A 17,860-nucleotide genomic window follows, 5' to 3' on the forward strand; every position below is an offset into this window, starting at 1 on the left:
CGTTGCTCAAACCCTATCCAGTCTGACCTTGAACACTTCCATGTTGAGGTATCCTTTTGTTATTTTATTTTTGTGTCCATGGATTTTTTCTGTGTCCCTGTTAGGTGTCTGTTTCAACTTTTCATTGACAAATTCATCATTAACATTGCCTGTTTCACAGTTCAGGTGATCTTCCTTTATTCTCAATTTCAAAAGAGTGGCAGAACTGATGTTCTCTGTCACTGAAGGGTGTCTTAGTTCACAAAAGCATTAATATAGGAGAACTCAAATGGGAGATCCAGAACTTACTTTCTCCTTCTGTTTTTTGTCCCTCTGAACTGCAAAGGTTGTACTCTGCTGTTTTATGAGACCTATGGAAGGAACTCCATGGAGCAGAGCAGCTTGCCTCGATATGCCCTGTTTGCAGAAGACAGTATAGTTCAGTCTGTTCCAGAACATCCCAAGAAAGAAAATGTGTTCTGTCTCAGCAATTCTTTTGGAGATGTCTACCTATTTCAGGTAACTGTGCATATGTAACTTTGTGGTTGTTTCCATTTCAGGATGTGTTTGTGAGTATGCATGTGCGTGTATGATTGTATATACACATATGCATACACACACATCATGCTTGTGCCTTTAACTTAAAAATAACAGCATGGTTACACTATTATGCTATACTACTATAATATTGATTTAAGTGTACGATATCAGTTCAGGTATATGATACTACATCAGCTGGGTCAGTCAAGCTGTGGTTCAGAACTAGTAAGAACAAAGATCACAAAGCTGTGAAACACTTTTGGTACCTGCTTGTTACAAGCTTCTAGAAAATCAGCTTTACTACCAATTTTGTTTACATCTGTTAGCATTCCACCCTTACAGAATGGTGTGCTCAACCCTGAATCTGCTGGCCTCAGTGAGAGTTTGCTTGAGCAAGATGTTCAAAAAAGAAAGCTAAGAATAATCTAAAGGTCTTGTCTGTTTAACTGCACCACTGGAAATGTTAATAAAGAACAGTATTATGTGGAACTGCCTGCATAAAATTGTGTCGATTCATAGGCACACTTCTATATATCTCCAGAGATGCTTTGTGCAGATGTATTTTCTTTACCTTGCTGTCCTCTCTCCACTACCTTGGCATTTTTTAAGTAATCAAACATCTCTCATCAGACCTTTCATGTAAAATCATCTCTGTTGCCGTGTTACCTACAGAATAGGAAGTTTATCTTTGAAACCTGGTAAGTTTTACCTTAATTAATTGGAGGGATGAAGGATGCAAGTCACTTCTTTCCCACAGATTATGGGGCTGTGTTGTGCTCCTGCAGCTCTCAGACCTTCCAGGCCTAAGAAGTAGAGGCAGGTTGTGATGGAGTGCAGGAAAAGCCAACAGTTCCTTGATATGCACAGTTTTAAGAGGAAACCTTATTTCACTGGTTTTAAGATAAAGTGCTTAAGATCTCAGTAAACCTGTCAAGCACTTCATGTCCTAGAGCTGCTGATTTTTTTTTTCTCTTGTCTGCTTGTAATGTTGCATCATTGATTTATTTCACAGGCAACAAGCCAGACGGATCTGGAAAACTGGGTTACTGCCATACATTCAGCCTGTGCTTCCCTCTTTGCAAAGAAGCTTGGGAAAGAGGACACTGTTAGGCTGCTGAAAAATCAAACCAAGAGTCTCTTCCAGAAGATTGACATGGATAGCAAGATGAAAAAGATGGCAGAGTTGCAGCTCTCAATTGTCAGCGATCCAAAAAACAGGAAGGCCATAGAGAATCAGGTACTGGAAACAATATTTTTATATGACCGTATTATTATTTCTTGCTTTGGCCTCTGACTGTCAGTGCTTTCTAGGCTTGAGAGTAATTGTCTTGGGGATAGCTGGCATGGCAGTTGTAATTATTGTCAGGTTTCTACAGTAATCAGAGCAGTGCAGGAGGTACGCTCCTCAAAGCTGAGGATCAGACTGATCTGGTTTATGAGCACAAAGCTATTTCTTTTCTCTTCTGGAAAAATGTAATTCATTTTCACTGTTTTATGATATACTTAGCTTTTAATAATATCAACCTGCTACATAGCGTACCACAGAATATACAGTATGTTCTGTGAATAAGTTGTTATTGAATTGCAGTAGGGATTTAAGAGTGGGTACTTAGCAATATCATTCTGCACCTTAAGACAGAACGTGAAGAGTATTTTATCCCAATAAAATTGGAGAAAGGGCTGAGGCAGACAAAACTATTTGCTTCTGTTGAAATTTAGCCATGACTAGAAGACCAGGATCTGGTAGACTTTTTAAAAAGCCTCTCAGGAGCCTAAATGAGGACAACAAGTCAAGCCTGAAGTTTTCCATCCTAGGTGGAAAAGCACTGCCATGAATACCGTTGGCAGCCACTGGAGTGTTATACCAGTATCAGTTCAAAGAAAAGGGGGACACTTAGTCACTAACAGCACTTGTAACACTCTCCGGTTGTGTGCTGGGAATTTTTTTATCCCTGTATAAGCCTAGGCCCATCACTGCTTACCTTGGGAGAACTAACATACTAAAGGCAAGATGGTGGGAGCAGACAAAATGTTTTCATCCCAACTTGTGTGTAGGCTAATTTTGTTTAATTGCAGCAAGAAATGAGCTGAGCCATCAGTTGTCTTCCCCTGCAAATCTGAGTATGGCTTCTGAAAGCCTGATGCGTTATTCTGATAACTTTTTCATATTACGGTGATAGGAATGCCTGAATCTTGGCTGAAACAGCAGCTTAGTGCTGATGGACATTCACCACTTAGATTTGTTTTTAAAACAAAAAGCAGAACAGCTTCCCTGAAATATAGTGTTCGTGGTGTGTATCTACCTTAAGATTGTGGCCAAACCCTGCCTTAAACAAAAGGTCAGGGCAGATTGATGAACAGTTAGAATTGTTCCTCAGTGAAAATGCTCATGTCAGTGTTTGTATTGTGGTGCGTGGACATCAAGCCTTACTCTCCTCTCAATCCCAGCATGTGAACCAGAAATCAGTCCAGTGATATCTTATGGAAGAGCATCTTCAGGTGTTGACATCTTGCCCATGTGCCCAGTTTTGCAGGCAGCAACTGGCAAAAGATGCTTTAATCAGACATGCTTAGTGTTCAGGCAAAGGCGTCACTACCCAGGGCCTCTCATGTACTAAACTTGTCTAATAGTTTAACTTGATAGGTCTGTGGAGTGAGGTTGCTGTATCTTTTATTTTACTAGGCCATTAGTAGAAGACAGGTGGTAATTTGAATTTGCTGGCTGGTATTTGAGAGCCCATCCCTACCTGCCTTTCCAGTCAGAGTAGCTATTGCCCTGTCATTACTTTAGGCCATTACATTATGGCCTATTGAGTAGCAATCAAAGTTTATTTCCTTTGATCCAATATAGCACAATTATGTTTCTTTGATTAGTGGAACTCTCTTAGTTTCATTAATTTGATGGTTATAATATTTAAAATTCTTACTATACTGGTTTGAGCTTGACGAAGGGCAGACTGACCGGCAGTGACTTCACTATCAAGCTCTCGCAGCACACCTCCGTCTGAAGCTGTATGAGCAGAATTCAGAACGTATGCAGGTTTGTGTAGGGATTTGTAATGCGGGTGTTCAGAAGCCCTCTGAGTGCTCAGATGTTCATAATTTATTTTCAGGTCACTTTATTTCATGGTCCAGAGCATAGTGAGGAGAATGGAGAAGGAAAAATATTAAGCATTCTTTTATTGCAGTAGGTTTGGAGACCCAGAGAACATACGGATTTCTGGAGATGTGTAGTGCTTGTAGCATGTGGTACACTGAGGAAAAATCCTGATGTATATTAACTTACTTTACTCCTCCCTCCATTAGATACTGATGCTAGTAGTTTATTTAGAGTCAGCTGAGGAGTATTAATGATGCTCTTTTAATATTTGCTCATTAGATGTTCTGTCCTTGAACAACTGCCATTGTTTTCCAGCTGAGTCCCTGGAAGAAGTTGGCTGTGTTCTGCTAGAACTGAAATCCATCACTAGGGCTGCAGAAGATTTATTCCTGTTAATTTTCTGTCTGTGACTGTCTCAGAACATTGAATGAGGGCAAACCAGTGAGACAAAGAGCGAGATGGATCCATGTGCAAACATCCACTAGTTAGCAAACAATAAATTTATAATGAGCCTTTTCTGCAGTCTTGATCCCTTTGATCTCTATAAAATCGCTCCTTAAAATTGTTGAAGGTTTGTTGGCAAAGTCGCTTCAGAGAAAAGTCAATAGATAACTGGGTTTCCTAATCTTTTGATTTCATGTCTTAGAGATCGGCTTTTGCAAAGGGGGAAAAAAAGTCTTAATGTAATTAGTAACTCAGAATTCTTAATATACTCACTAAGCTAACAATTTTGAAAAAACATTATGCATGAGGGAAAAGTTTGCATGCGTGGGGTTCAGTTGTTAGTAACTGTGGTTGTTTAGTTGTCTTTTGCCCACTATGAGTAATAAGTGGAATATAAATTCTGGGTTTGGTTTTGTGTAAATTTGGTGGTGTTTTCGATCTTGTGGGAGTTATGATTCCTCCATGCTGAAGTATATTGTATGGACAGTACTGTAGTTTATAAGCATGCCCTACATCCTGTGCGGGAAAATTTAACTGGCGATACATTTTGGGAAGTCAGTGGGAATAGTGTGATTGGCTTCAGAGGGACCACAGTGAGTTTTTATGTAGAAAGACAAGGCATGGGTTTAATTTAATTCCACTGAGGAATTGGAAACTATGATTTCTCTATCCTTTCTCCTTTTCATTCTTCTCCCTCAGAAGAGCAACCACCCAACCTCAACTTTCTATTTTATTTTTCACGTCTGTATTGATTTAAGACCAATACTTCTCCGCTGGAGACTTGGTAATTCACAGGGCTTTACAAGCAAGCAAAACCATTTCTTGTTTCACAGTTACCATCACCTGAAAGGAGTACGTACAGCAGCCAGTCCCAGTAGGCCTCTGGTGCCATGGCTGGAAATCCCAAGTCTGCACATACTACCTACAGCCACGTGCGTTTATATTACTGTATGCAATAAATATGTTGTGGGTGGTGTTATTCCCCCAGGGTGTAACTTTTCCCTTGAACTGAAGAGAATTAGGATGAAAGGTAGCAAGTTTGAAAATCCCCTGGCGCTGAGATGAATTTCAAAGCCTGTCTTTAAAAAAAACTTCGGTTTCCCTAGCTGTTTAACCTGCTAGAGAAATCACAGTGTTTACTGTGAATATGGAATCTAACTGCTACTGAAGTTAGTGAAAGGGGATTATTAGCACTTATTCAGAGCTCTTTTAACAAAACGTGGCATATTAAGTCAAAAGTGGGTCTGTCTGTGCCTGTAGAACTGGTTTTAATGGGGTGGAAAATTCTACCTCACAGTGAGGGCACTGCAGCCCTGGGCATACTTCTTTATGTACTTGATACATAAATCTATTCTGTTGTCTCACTTTAGAACAATAATGTGAATAATAATTGCTTGAAAGCATTCTGTTTTGGGTTTTTTTTCAAATTTTAGTATGTTGGTATAATTGTGTTTTCCAAACTATTCAGAGGTTTCTGTTGTGATTTATATTTTCTGTGCACATGACACTTAATACCTGTGTTCATAACCCATCTGATAAGTAAGTTTACTTGTGGGTACTGAAGTGATGAGACATTAATGAGAAGAACAGGCACATGCTTGCAGATATTGTTAATGAGAGCTTTCATATTCGTCCTCCAAATAAAAGCAGTTTATCTGTTGCCTTTAAAAAAAATAGGGGGATCAGTAAGGTGGTGGTCTGTTTACTCTGGGTAGTCATTATATCTATTAGTACCTCTCTTCCCTTCTCTGTAGTTGTCTTTGGCTTTTTATACAGAGCATAACCTCATTACTTTGTTTAAAATGTACCTGACTCTTCATCTTTTCTTTCACATTTATCGGAAGATGATTGGAATAGTTTTGGGAATGAATTTCCCTATTTGTTTCACAAAGATTTAGTATCAAATAAATGAAAAACGAATAAGCTGTAACTGAATGTGGAGTTGCATAGCATTGTCGCATAAGGTGAAGCTGCTGGGGGAGTGTGTGCAGAACCGGCTGGTCTTCTGTTTGCTGGAGAGGGGCAACTGGGTTGTAAGGTTCAGTGGCTTTCCTAATTACATCCCTAGGTGTAGACATACATGTGGTACTGCCAATTTCAATCAGGTTATTGACAAGAATGTAAATTGCGTGTACGTGGGTGCACTTTTGTGCTATCTGTGGTATCGAGAATAAGTTTTCATCTGTCTGTTTTGGTTTGAAATGATGAAAATTCTGCCCTTAAAAAACAAGCAGAAAGATGGCATTTATTGTGAAGAACCCAAGCTGTTGTCATGTTGTTTTGGGAAGTTTTCGTCACCATTTTTTAAGCCACTGGGCAGAATGAAGAATACAGGGTATTGCTAATTGCGCATCTTTGTGGTACTCTATTATGTTTCCTTTTGTATTTCTTTGAGCTAGAAGTTGTGACAGTATCTCTGTAGTGTCCTTTAAAGTAATGGAATTTCTATGAGAATGATGTTTTTGCTTCTTCGAGGTCTCTTTAGGAAGTAATGACAATAAAAATCTTTTCCTTGTCCCCAGAAACCAAGTGACTCATTTATCCAGATGGGTACAATATGAATTGTGTCTGAGAACCAATGACTGGAATGCAAAGAGTTTGGTGGTGTTTGTAATGTGGTTGAAAAGCTGTTCATATAAAACAGCAGCAGAAGTTTCTTTTAAATACATGGAGTTCCCTACATCAGCTCACAGAGATGCTTTCCATCTGGGAAGATGATGTTGGATGGGGGAAAATTCAGGGTTTTTTGCTGCTATAGATAATGAATTGTCTCAGCGAGGAGCTTGTGTTTCTATATGGTATAAGAATTATTGCTAGATCCAGTCATTTTTAAAGGCTTAAGCACTGAGAAGAAGGCCCTCCTCCCTCTGCATCTTTTCTTTTGTGCTGCCTTAAGTGTCAAGTGGAAAACTTTGTTTATTTTGTTATCAGGTGAGTTGTCCAGGAAGTTTCTTCCACCTTTCCTCTAGGTGATTGAACTATTGCTACCTCAAGTTGATACAGTGTAATTTCTGGCACAGCTTTCCACCATTCATGTACTGGTTTGGGTTTTATTACGCTGAGCTGTTCTTATTTTGTACAGGACCGCTATTTGAAAAAGAGACAGTCCTTCACAGCCCCCCAAAAGACGCTGTTTGCACTGTAGTATAAGAAGGGTGAGGAGCCAGGGACCATCCCTGAGCCACACTGTTGGCACTGCCTTTGCTGGGCCCTCAGTTATACAGTGTGCAAAACCCTAAGAGCATTCAAGTGGAGGTGAAGGTGCCACTGGAAATGTCGCTTGCAGAGACAACTGTGTAGCATGTAGTAACTATGGATCCTCATGTCACCTGCTGGAAACCGCTACTCTGTATTGTCTGCTCTGAAAGTATTTAGCTCTTGCCTTTCGCAATCTCCCACTTCAGAATTTACCTATAGGAAACCTAGCAGGGTTATTGAATTAACAGAGACCTGCTTTCAAGCATCTTCCTTAAGCTCATCTGTTTGTATGATTTAAGATGTACTTAATTTAATTTTTTTCTTAGTGTCTGTTTTTCCCTGACCTAGAGAATTGGCTATTTATGTTCTGAAAATCACCATTATTGCTAAAGTACCACAAAAAGTACCACGCTGATCTTCCTTTGTATGTTACCTCTTAAAAACCCATTCCTGAACTGTCTGATGCAAAAGCTCATCCTCTCACTTAGCACTCTCCGTGTAATTACTGTCTCGTCCCTGCACCAGGCTTCCTTGCAGGAGCTGTGCTGGTGGACCAGGCTAAATAATTCATGTCCTTAATTCTTAAGGCTTCCCACATTTTACTCCTCCTTGTCTCTCTGCCACAGCCTCCTTTTCACTCTACCTCACAGGGTTCTTATTAGGCTGAATACATTTATTAGGGTGGCCCCTCCTTGCCTTTCTTCTAGGCTCTCTCATGCTGCCACTAAACCCAGAAATCCTTGGCTAACATTTGCTTGTACTGAGAAATTACATCCTCCTGTTCCTCTAGGAAAAGCCTGTAATGTTTTTCCTAGAAATTCACATGGAGTTTTAGAAAGAGTGACTGGGAGAGGTTGGGTTTGGGTGCCCCGGGCACTGGACCTGGCGGTGTGGGCAAGTGCAGAGCTCAGCAGGTCACGTGGGGATGTTTCACGTGTGCCCTCTTGTTTTGGCGTGCCTCGCGTCGGGCCGTATCTCTTATCTCTTTGCAGACTCGCTTTGTGCTGCTGTTAGCCTTTGTCACCCAATCTGGTGCATCATCCACTCTTCCCTGTTTGCTTTTGAGCAGATTTCAAAAGAGCCGTTTTCTCTGTGCATGATGAAGTTAAGTCCTTGAGCCATCTTTTGGGCAGTCTTCCCACGTGGGGCAGAGGGTTGCCTCACACAATAGCTGAATAAGGATCACAGCAGCTAGTCTGTAGGCTGTAAATTAACTTCATGGGCCAGGTCATACTGTGCTTTGAAGTTGTTGCTTTTTTATTTGTGTGCTTCCCCCATTTAGTCTTCAAGAATATAAATCTTTATGAAGAACTATCATAGTTTAAAAGGCTTAGACAAATAGCAGCTGGTATTGGTTCGTGGTCTCCAATTGGTTGCAGACATCCCTGGTTTTGATAAGACTACAAGACAATCCCAGAACTTCCCTGCCTACAGCTTTTGCTAATGCCATAAAATGTAACATCATGATTACTGATGTTTTTGGAGCTGATTAGCTAGCATCCTGCGTGAGTGATAAACACTGTAATTGAATTATTTCTTCAGAATGTCCTCATGTTGTACCCTACTCCCCCTTCTTAGATTGTCTTTATTTTAAAATACAGCTTAGTACAAATGTTTAATAGGGATTTCAAAGAAGGCCTCAAAAACACAAGGATGCCTGTGTTCAGGCCTTGCTGAATGGAGACAGGATGCTCCACTCCAGCAGCGCCCAGAACAAGCCTTTTTTTTGTTCCTGAGCTATTCAAAGTTGGCTTGGCTCTGTACCCGTGGAGGTGTCACCCAAAGGGAAAGACTTCACCTGAGCTTGTAGCTTTTGGCGTTGTGAAAAATTGACAACCGTGTTTTCGTTTTAGTTGCATGTCAACACAGAGAGAAAAGACCTCATGACAAAACCTCCTGATGGAGTTGTCCCACTTGTAAAGTACTGGCAAGCAGACAAATGCTCTGTGATGAGTGTCTAGGAACACAAGGAAAGCAAAATAAATGGCAGTGATCAAATAAACCCAAGAAAAAATGATTATTCTTTCTGGGGTGCAAAGGATTTGTGTTTGGACTGTCTGTGGTGAGAGATTAGATGAGGCGTCTTTGTTATGTGTATGTCTCTGTCCTTCTTCTCTGGACTTTGGGGAATTTCTCTTTCATGATAAGCTTTTGTAAATTTGATCTTTTGCTTTTAATAGTCATTCCTTGAAAGTTGTGGGGTGGGTTTTTTTTTAGTGTACTGTAAATTATAATTTTGCATTTGCACATGTAAAAAATAGTATATTGTCTTCCCTTTCTTCACCCTCCCTGCCAAATGAGATTACCTCTTACTTACAAAAAAGTATAGCCATAACTGATGCCTCAGTTTGTGAGCACATGTGTAAGGAAACCAAGACCAGGTAAGGTCTCTGTCAGTCATAGGACAAGCTTTAGCACCACTTTGTTAACAGGGACTCACCATCATTGCTCACTTCTTCATTGTTGAAAGCAAGAGGCAAGATATTTGTTTAGTTCCTGTGATATTTGGCAGCATTATTAGGAAACTCAACTGATTTTGCTCCTAGATGAACCTGCAGGTCATAGTTCACCAGAGATTTTTATTATATGTATCAGCTCGTTTTCTGAGTCACAAAAGTGCTTGCCCCAACCTTGGCTAATCTCGATGTACGGTGATAATGTCCTGTCTGCACTGGGACAGGCAGGGCGTGCCAGTGAAAGGTCTGAAGTCAGTGTACATTAGAGAAAACGTGACCAACTTCCTCCACAGCCCTAAAACACCTGTTGAACAACCAACACACAGTGATTGGAGCTGACACTGTAAGATTAGCATCGTCAGGAGATTTTAACCATCTTTAGTTCATGAACTTGGTGTACATTAACCTGATGGGTACGCCTTTTCTGCCTTCCCAAGTTTGAATGTGCCTACTCTGTTACACACAGCTGCCGTTTTATTTGTACTGTTTATTGGTATTAATGTATATTGTACACTGTGGGACAGATTTTAGTTGCAACTACTGATTTGTAAGTTGGGGTAATAAAAAGCAAAATTTTACTTTTGTGCAGTGTGGAAGAGTATGTGTTTGAGTGGATGAGTGTGTATCTACACAAATACTTAAAACCTGTCATCCGAGCCGTGATTTGGAAATTTATTTGTCTAGAATAGAATAGAATAGTTTGGGTTGGAAGGGACCTTAGATATCATCTAGTTCCAACCCCCCTGCCATGGGCAGAGACACCTTCCACTAGACCAGGCTGCTCAAAGCCTCGTCCAGCCTGGCCTTGAACACTTCCAGGGATGGGGCATCCACAGCTTCTCTGGGCAACCTGTTCCAGTGCCTCACCACTCTCTCTGTGAAGAACTTCTTCCTGATATCTAATCTAAACCTCCCCACTTTCAATTTAAACCCATTACCCCTTGTCCTGTCACTACAGGCCCTTGTAAAAAGTCCCCTCCCAGCTTCCTTATAGCCCCTTTAGGTACTGGAAGGCTGCAGTAAGGTCTCCTCGGACCCTCCGTCTAGTATATATTCGAGTATCTTCACTTGCCTAATTCTACATTGAAACTGGATTAAGCTGTGCAGATACTACATCTGCATGTACCTGTGTTAGATATGTTTAAAAATTGCACGAAGGGTGCGTACACATTCTTGCTTTTGGTCCAGTGGTTTGTATTGGGCATATATAGCTCATTTTTGCAGTCTGCCTGAGCGTAAGCATGTCTTAACCTATTAGTCAGAGAAAGAACTGCACGTGCTTCTCTTGCCAATATTGTCTCCTGTTTACAGATAGAGAGGCCATAGGATGATAATAAAGAATGAGCAGGACCTATCAACGTAGCTAACTTCACTTTGCTCAGTGCATTGGCGTAGCTATGCTGCTTTGCTTTCAGCCAGCCAGCTATACAATCAAAGCTCGTAAAAATGAAGGAAACAGAACTAATCTCCCAAAAGGAGAGAGAGAAGGGGGAAACAAAAAAAACCCCTTTGTGAACCACAGGGTTGTGTTTTTATGTAACTGCTTTTGTGGCTATCAAACTACCCGAAGTTCATGGTACGTTCTTCTTGTCAGTATGCATTTAAGACCACCAGCTTTGTTTTATTTCAAGCCATCTTTTGAGTTGATGTAACACAATATGACTGAATGTGTTTTGGCGGGGAATAACTAATCTAATCCATATACTACCAGATGAAAGTAATTTACTATGGGTTTGCGGAAGAGCTTGAATTTTCAGAGCAGCCCACAGAGACATTTTTCCCCCTTTTAATTGTCCCTTTTTATGTCTAAACAGATCCAGCAATGGGAACAGAACCTGGAAAAATTTAACATGGACCTTTTCCGAATGCGATGTTACCTAGCCAGTTTGCAAGGTGGGGAGCTCCCAAACCCAAAGAGCCTTTTAGCTGCTGCCAGTCGTCCTTCAAAACTGGCACTGGGGAGGCTCGGCATTTTCTCAGTCTCATCCTTTCACGCACTGGTAAGTCCACATGCTCTTTTCACGGGTGCATTACACAAAGCCATAGTTAATATTGTACTTAAATGTGGAATTGTGCTGGGGTAATATGTGGCTGCACCCATATATATTGCTCAGACAGCCCGGTTCCCTTCTCACCCTTTCTGCCTGTTCCAAGACTGCAAATAAACTTTATTCTACAGAGGCAGATTTTGCAACCATGAGGATATGGCCATGATTTTCTTTTTGGCCCCTGAGGACTCTAGACTTGGGTACTTCTGACCTATACCTAAAAAAAAAAAAAAAAAGAAACCAAAATTCTTCACGTGTAAATGAGTCATTGTGTTGAAGTTTTGTCACTGTGATTTCACCTTCACTGAGTTGAAAGTTTAAAGTGTGTAGAAGCTAACTCAATTAGAATGAATAGAGCCTAACACTGAAATTTCTAAAAGTGATTCAGCTCCGTCTGGGCTCATCTGATCTTTTTTGGAAGTCCCAGGTAGCTCCATGTTTTAGAAACAGTTTGATACCCTCCTGAAGAGGCAGTGTTTTTAGAATAAGTTAAAACAAGTTGGGAGGGACCTTAGATATCATCTAGTTCCAACCCCCCGGCCATGGGCAGGGACACCTTCCACTAGACCAGGGTGCTCAGAGCCACATCCAGCCTGGCCTTGAACACTTCCAGGGATGGGGCGTCCACAGCTTCTCTGGGCAACCTGTTCCAGTGCCTCACCACCCTCTCCCTGAAGAACTTCTTCCTGATACCCAATCTAAACCTCCCCACTTTCAATTAAAACCCGTTACCCCTTGTCCTGTCATTACAGGCCCTTGTAAAAAGTCCCCTCCCAACTTCCTTGTAGGCCCCTTCAGGTACTGGAAGGCTGCAGTAAGGTCTCCTCGGAGCCTTCTCTTCTCCAGGCTGAACAAGCCCAACTCTCTCAGCCTGTCTCCATAGGAAACGTGCTCTGGGCTCTTTCCAACAGGCCCATGTCACTTAAGAACTGTGGGCTTTGTTCACAGAGAAGAAGTGAGGGAGGTCCTCAGCTGCTGTAAGCTATTGTCACCCTGTCAGCTGTAAGGGAAGTGTGGCAGTAGCAGGTTCGCCTCTGCTCTTCAACCTTGGCAGAGGCTGATCTTGGCAGAGAAGTGCCAACCTCGCTTGCTGCATGAGAAGTGAATCTGGAAGTCCTGAAAGTCACATCAGGGAAGGTGTTTCCCTCTGCCACTGTTTTTGTCTGTGTGGTTTGTGTCATTGCTTGTTAATAACTCATTGCCATAGCATGTTTATCACCTGTGTTTGGCAATTTTGAGTCTTTCTTCCACTAGCAATTTCATATCTGAATGATAGGTTATCAGTCTTCTTCAGAGCTTTTTCATTAGCTGCTTTTGTGGTACAGAGCAATACTTTCTCAGTTCCTCCCTTCCCATGACCTTCTAACCCCATGACAAAAAAAATGACATTATTACACTACTGGAATACCAAAACAGGCATCACTGCTGCAAGTTTAAAACACTGTCCTTGCACCTTGGCACAATACTTTGAGGTGAACTGAAGTAACTCTCATTTGATGTCTCAGGTTGAAATAACTGTCAATATTTTGCTCTTACGAAAGTGATATAGGAAGGCCTGTCTCTGTGTTTAAATAGATCTGCTCCAGGGATGAAGCTGCTCTCAGGAAACGTACCCTATCTCTGTCACAAAGGGTCCGAAATAAGAAGGGTTTATTTTCTTCGCTGAAAGGACTGGACACGTTGGCAAGAAAAGGAAAAGAAAAGCGACCTTCCATAACTCAGGTAGATCTTATTTGCTGGGGATGGCATAGAAGGGCTTGTTTCTGCTGGGGCTCATCCTGCAATGTGCTGTTGGTGCCCAGGGCAGGAGATATGTGGCCATGAAAACTCTGTTCACAGTTTCAGTAGACATGGCAGACTTGCAGTGGGAGAATCACTTGTGAAGGGTATATATCTAATTTTGAGTTTCTTTGTGATAAACAAGATTGGTGAATGAGAGGTTTTGACCCGGTGGATTAGGTTATTATCAGCAACACAAGACCATCGGTCGGAATTTGTAACAAAACTAGTTTTCTGGCACATTGCAAACTGTTTGGAAGTAGGGTTTCTTTGGAGATAGTGTGTATGCGCTGTCCTTAACACAATGTTTACTGGCTTATGACTGGGACTCGGAACTACTATTTGAATTTAATATGGAGTAACACAGGTGAGTCCTCAAGGGAAAAAGGGGAGAGACTGCTTCAAAGACCGCCGTCTTCGACATGGCCTCTCAAAGCAACATGCGCTGCTTCGGAGTACGTTTTGGCCAAGTGGAGTAGGCTGCTGTCACGCAGGAGGCCGGCTGTAGCTGCAGACAGCTGACTGATGAAGCTGTGCTTGTTCACACCAGCTAAAGGCTTGGAGGAGGTTTGATGTGCTGGGGCAGGCTGGCCCTGGTCCTGGGGCAGAGGGGCTGTGCTGGTGTCCGCCCCCACTGAAGGGCTGCATGGCTAATGAAACTACGGCATCTTACGCTCAGAACATCACTATTTTCACTGGCCTTTGCCATGTCTGCTGTTTCAACTGAAAAGCAGTGTTTTATGCATTGTTCATTAGGTGTCTTTGATCATTTTGTTCCCTGGCCCTTGCATTTTGATTTTATTAGTCAAAAATCTATGAACAGCACTTGAAAACTAGCTGTTCTTGCATGTTTGGTAATCTGCTTCGGGATACTTAAACAAGCCTATCTATGCATGCTGCAATAGTCCCACAGTTGATGCAACAGATTTAATGTTGCAAAATAACACGTCAGGATTTTCTGGTCTAGTGGTTTGTATTTTTAATAGGTAAATATTTGTCTATGTGTTACACTGGGATGAAGAGTCGTGGGGAGACTTACGTGTTTTAGCATATCGATCAAGTTGTGTTTACACGGTGAAATGGAGTAAGAATAAAACTCAAATCTGTCTTATGAAAGAGGGAACTGAAGGAGACATTTTCTCTGGGTCATCCTTTTGACATAATAAAACTCCTGAGCAGGTGAGGCCGGTCTGTGAGTCCTGCACCTCTATTTCTTGATTAATAAGAGGCCTTAGGGAAGGGATTTTATGCCTCTTAGCTCCGTTCCCAGTGGAGCTGATACCTCGCGCTGCTTTAACTGGGTAATACGTCCTCCCATATGCTTTATAGCCTGTGAAGGGGATTCTGCAGAGCTCAGGGACAGGGAATCTTATTTCTGTAGCAAGGAGAGTGCTTTTCCAAGCCCTGGCGCAGGTAGAGGTGCCCCCAGCACGTCCTCACCCTCCTTAATCCAAACCTCGCAACCAGCTGGCCCAAAAAAGTGTTCATTTTCATCCATGAGCTGAGGTTCTTGCTTTTATTTGATTTTTTTTTTTTATTAAACATCCTACAATAAAATTAAGGAAATGTAAATGCTGAGTGTTGCATTTGAGTAACACCGGGCTATGACTCATACCCATAAAAGTGAGGAATTTTTAAGGGCATGGTTTGAAAACTGACCCATGAAGATAGAAGGTGGCTGAGAAGGGATCCACGTCCTTACTCAGACTTGTGTGTATGCACATAGTTGTACATCAAAATCAGAATAGGCTTGAGGCTGCCTTTCTTGTCATCCCTTTCAGCTCACTGGGGAACTGCATTAAGCAGAGAAGTGGAGCTTGCTCCTCTGCTCATTGTGCTGTGATGTCTGTGTTAAATAATAGGTTAAAAATGTCTTACATTCTTGGATTTAATTGAAGTTAATTTGGCTGGAGCTGGTATGTTTTGATCCACTGTACCCTAGCTTCAAAATTAGATGGTATGTTCTGAAACATTGTTGTGTCAGAGGAGTTTTTAATTTTATCCTAAATTTAATTTTATGGTATTAATAAAAAAAAAAAAAGGTTCAGAGTTTCTATGCTGAGAGGCTTTTGTAAACATTAACAAAGTGGCTCAGTCTTTTACAAATCAGTTAATAAAACGGCACCATAGCAGATGGGGGATGTCTAGGCCCACATTATCCTCAGTTTCTTAAATGCTTATCTGCTTTCTTGTGTCTAAATGATAAACTGTTTTGAGAAATCATAAACAATAAAATACTTTGATTGCATCTGTGGGTGAGACAAGGAAGAGGAAGTTCAGAAATGGTGCCCTTTATTTGCATTGGCAGAAACTGGATTTGAGATGAAATTTTAAGACAGAGTTTGTTGTTGTCTTGGATTAGCCAAAAGTTTTTTGCTAGGACAAAAAACCCCCATACCCCCTTCCCCCACAAAAAAAAAACCCAAACTAAAAAAATGAACCTAAACCCTCAGATATAAGTTCGATATTGTCCTGATTTGTTGACTGCAGAAGGAGTTAAAAAATTGTATTTATATTTGTGCTTCAGGAGGGTAATGTTATTTACTACCTGCAAATTGTAATGCATAAACTGTATAGATCTATCTATGTGTTTATACAACCCGTATCACCAAAATATCTGATTGTGTCCACAGCCATTTATTGGATTTTTAAGAATTTCATTAATAAGCCAACATCTTTGTGAGATACTGGTAGTTAAGCTTTTAAAACAGATGGGGAATGTAAGTCTCAGTTTCTGCTTTCATCACTTCCAAAGCAGACACTGTAGTCAGTTATTTTCGTTACTTAATAGTGCGGGTTTTGGGTCAAGTATGCCTTTAAAGCGAAGCTAAAAGTTTCCATTGATAGTGTCAAGCTAACTGCTTGGTTAGAAGAGATAAAAACCTATAGGCTGAGAAGTTTTAGAAAACAGCAATATTGATTTGAAATAGTTCCTTTAAATCACCATGAAATATGTAGCTGTACCCAACAGAGTCCTGAAGGGTGGAACTGTAACTTCCAGCATAGTGTGTGATTTGAAAGTATGTTACTTTAATCTTATTGCTAAACAGTGGATAGGAAAAAAACAAGGACATGTTATACCTATTTGAATGTGAGTGTCCATGTACCCTGAAAGAAACTTGTTTAAATTTTCTTTATAGAGTGACATTTGTATTTCTTTAACACTACTTCTAGTCAGAACAAAGCAATAAATCATACAACAAGATCCCTGGGGTTTAGCAGGTTGATATATATTTGTTAATATACTTTTAATTTTTATTTCTTCAAATAATTTACCTAACACAGATAAGAAATAAAAAGAGTTTATTTGTTTAACCTATTTATTTATCTGTAATATTTTTAATAGATTTTTGATTCAGCTGGAGGACATGGATTTGCTGGTGTGCAGAATTCAGCCAACTCTGCTGAGGTAAGATATGCCTGTCCTCATTCTTCAACATTTTGTTTTTAAATTCCTGAATGTATTTCACTAAGTGCATGAGACTGGTTCAGAAACGCCACAGAAGTTCATAAAATGTAGTTAGGGTTAGATGGCAGGATTATAATTCTGCTAAGGAAACCACTTAAGTTTTTGAGCATGCATGGTAGACTAAAAAAAAAACCTAATTAATAACAACAAAAAAAGATCCCTAGAAGCTTCTTCACACCTCTAATCCCTACAGTATGTACAAATCTGAGATTTGGGACTGAGCCTCTTTGAAAGCATCCTTCGCAGTACACCAAACCCAGGGTGCGTTTTCCCCCTTTGCCTCCTTCAACAGAACCTGTGTGTTTTGAGTATAAAGGCAAATAAAGTGTAATTGAAGTCTGTGGAGCATACCAGCAGGGAAGTGAGGGTTAGCATGTAGCTGGAGATAGCCCAAGTAAAGGAAGAGGAAGCGTCATCCCCTCAGCGGCATTACCCAGTAAATGGCTGCGGCTGAGGTTCCTGGATGCCCAGGAAGAGGGAGGCTGCTGCTGGTCCCTGCCTGGCCTGAGTCACAGTGCCTCGCAGCTCCCTCAGCTGCCCTGGGGGCAGCATCGCTGTCCCCCGGTCTGGAAGTGAAGCAGGACACTCCAAAATCCTTAACTGCATACACACTGGACCATGAGTGTTGTCTGTGCACTGCGGGGCCTGTGCAGACAGAATCCTCCTACCTAGGTAGGCTTATGCAGGCTTCAAATAAAAACTTCAGATTAAGTCTTAGGCACAGGGTTTCTGGACTTTGATTTCTGCATGGTATAGATGGATTTCTTTAATAGCAACATGTGCCAGACTCGGAATGGTATATATCTTCCCATCTATCTCCTGTCCCTTTTCCTCCCTTGTTCCCTAC

At 41.1% G+C, this 17,860-nt stretch overlaps 1 protein-coding gene across 1 annotated transcript in view; it reads left to right on the forward strand.

Moving 5' to 3' along the window:
- Positions 1-326: 326 nt before the first annotated feature.
- Positions 327-17,860, forward strand: part of LOC104516222 (T-lymphoma invasion and metastasis-inducing protein 2-like) — a gene marked incomplete at its 3' end in the record, with an annotated part of 21,557 nt that continues 4,023 nt past the window's right edge. Inside the window, exons 1-4 of the mRNA XM_010160488.1 lie at positions 327-498; positions 1,532-1,756; positions 11,532-11,717; positions 13,341-13,487. Of these exons, the coding sequence (XP_010158790.1) occupies positions 367-498; positions 1,532-1,756; positions 11,532-11,717; positions 13,341-13,487 (690 nt within the window). The remainder of the gene's footprint in view (positions 499-1,531; positions 1,757-11,531; positions 11,718-13,340; positions 13,488-17,860) is intronic.

This window comes from Eurypyga helias, unplaced genomic scaffold, assembly GCF_000690775.1.
Source record: "Eurypyga helias isolate BGI_N326 unplaced genomic scaffold, ASM69077v1 scaffold43161, whole genome shotgun sequence".
In the NCBI taxonomy this organism is placed as follows: domain Eukaryota; kingdom Metazoa; phylum Chordata; class Aves; order Eurypygiformes; family Eurypygidae; genus Eurypyga; species Eurypyga helias.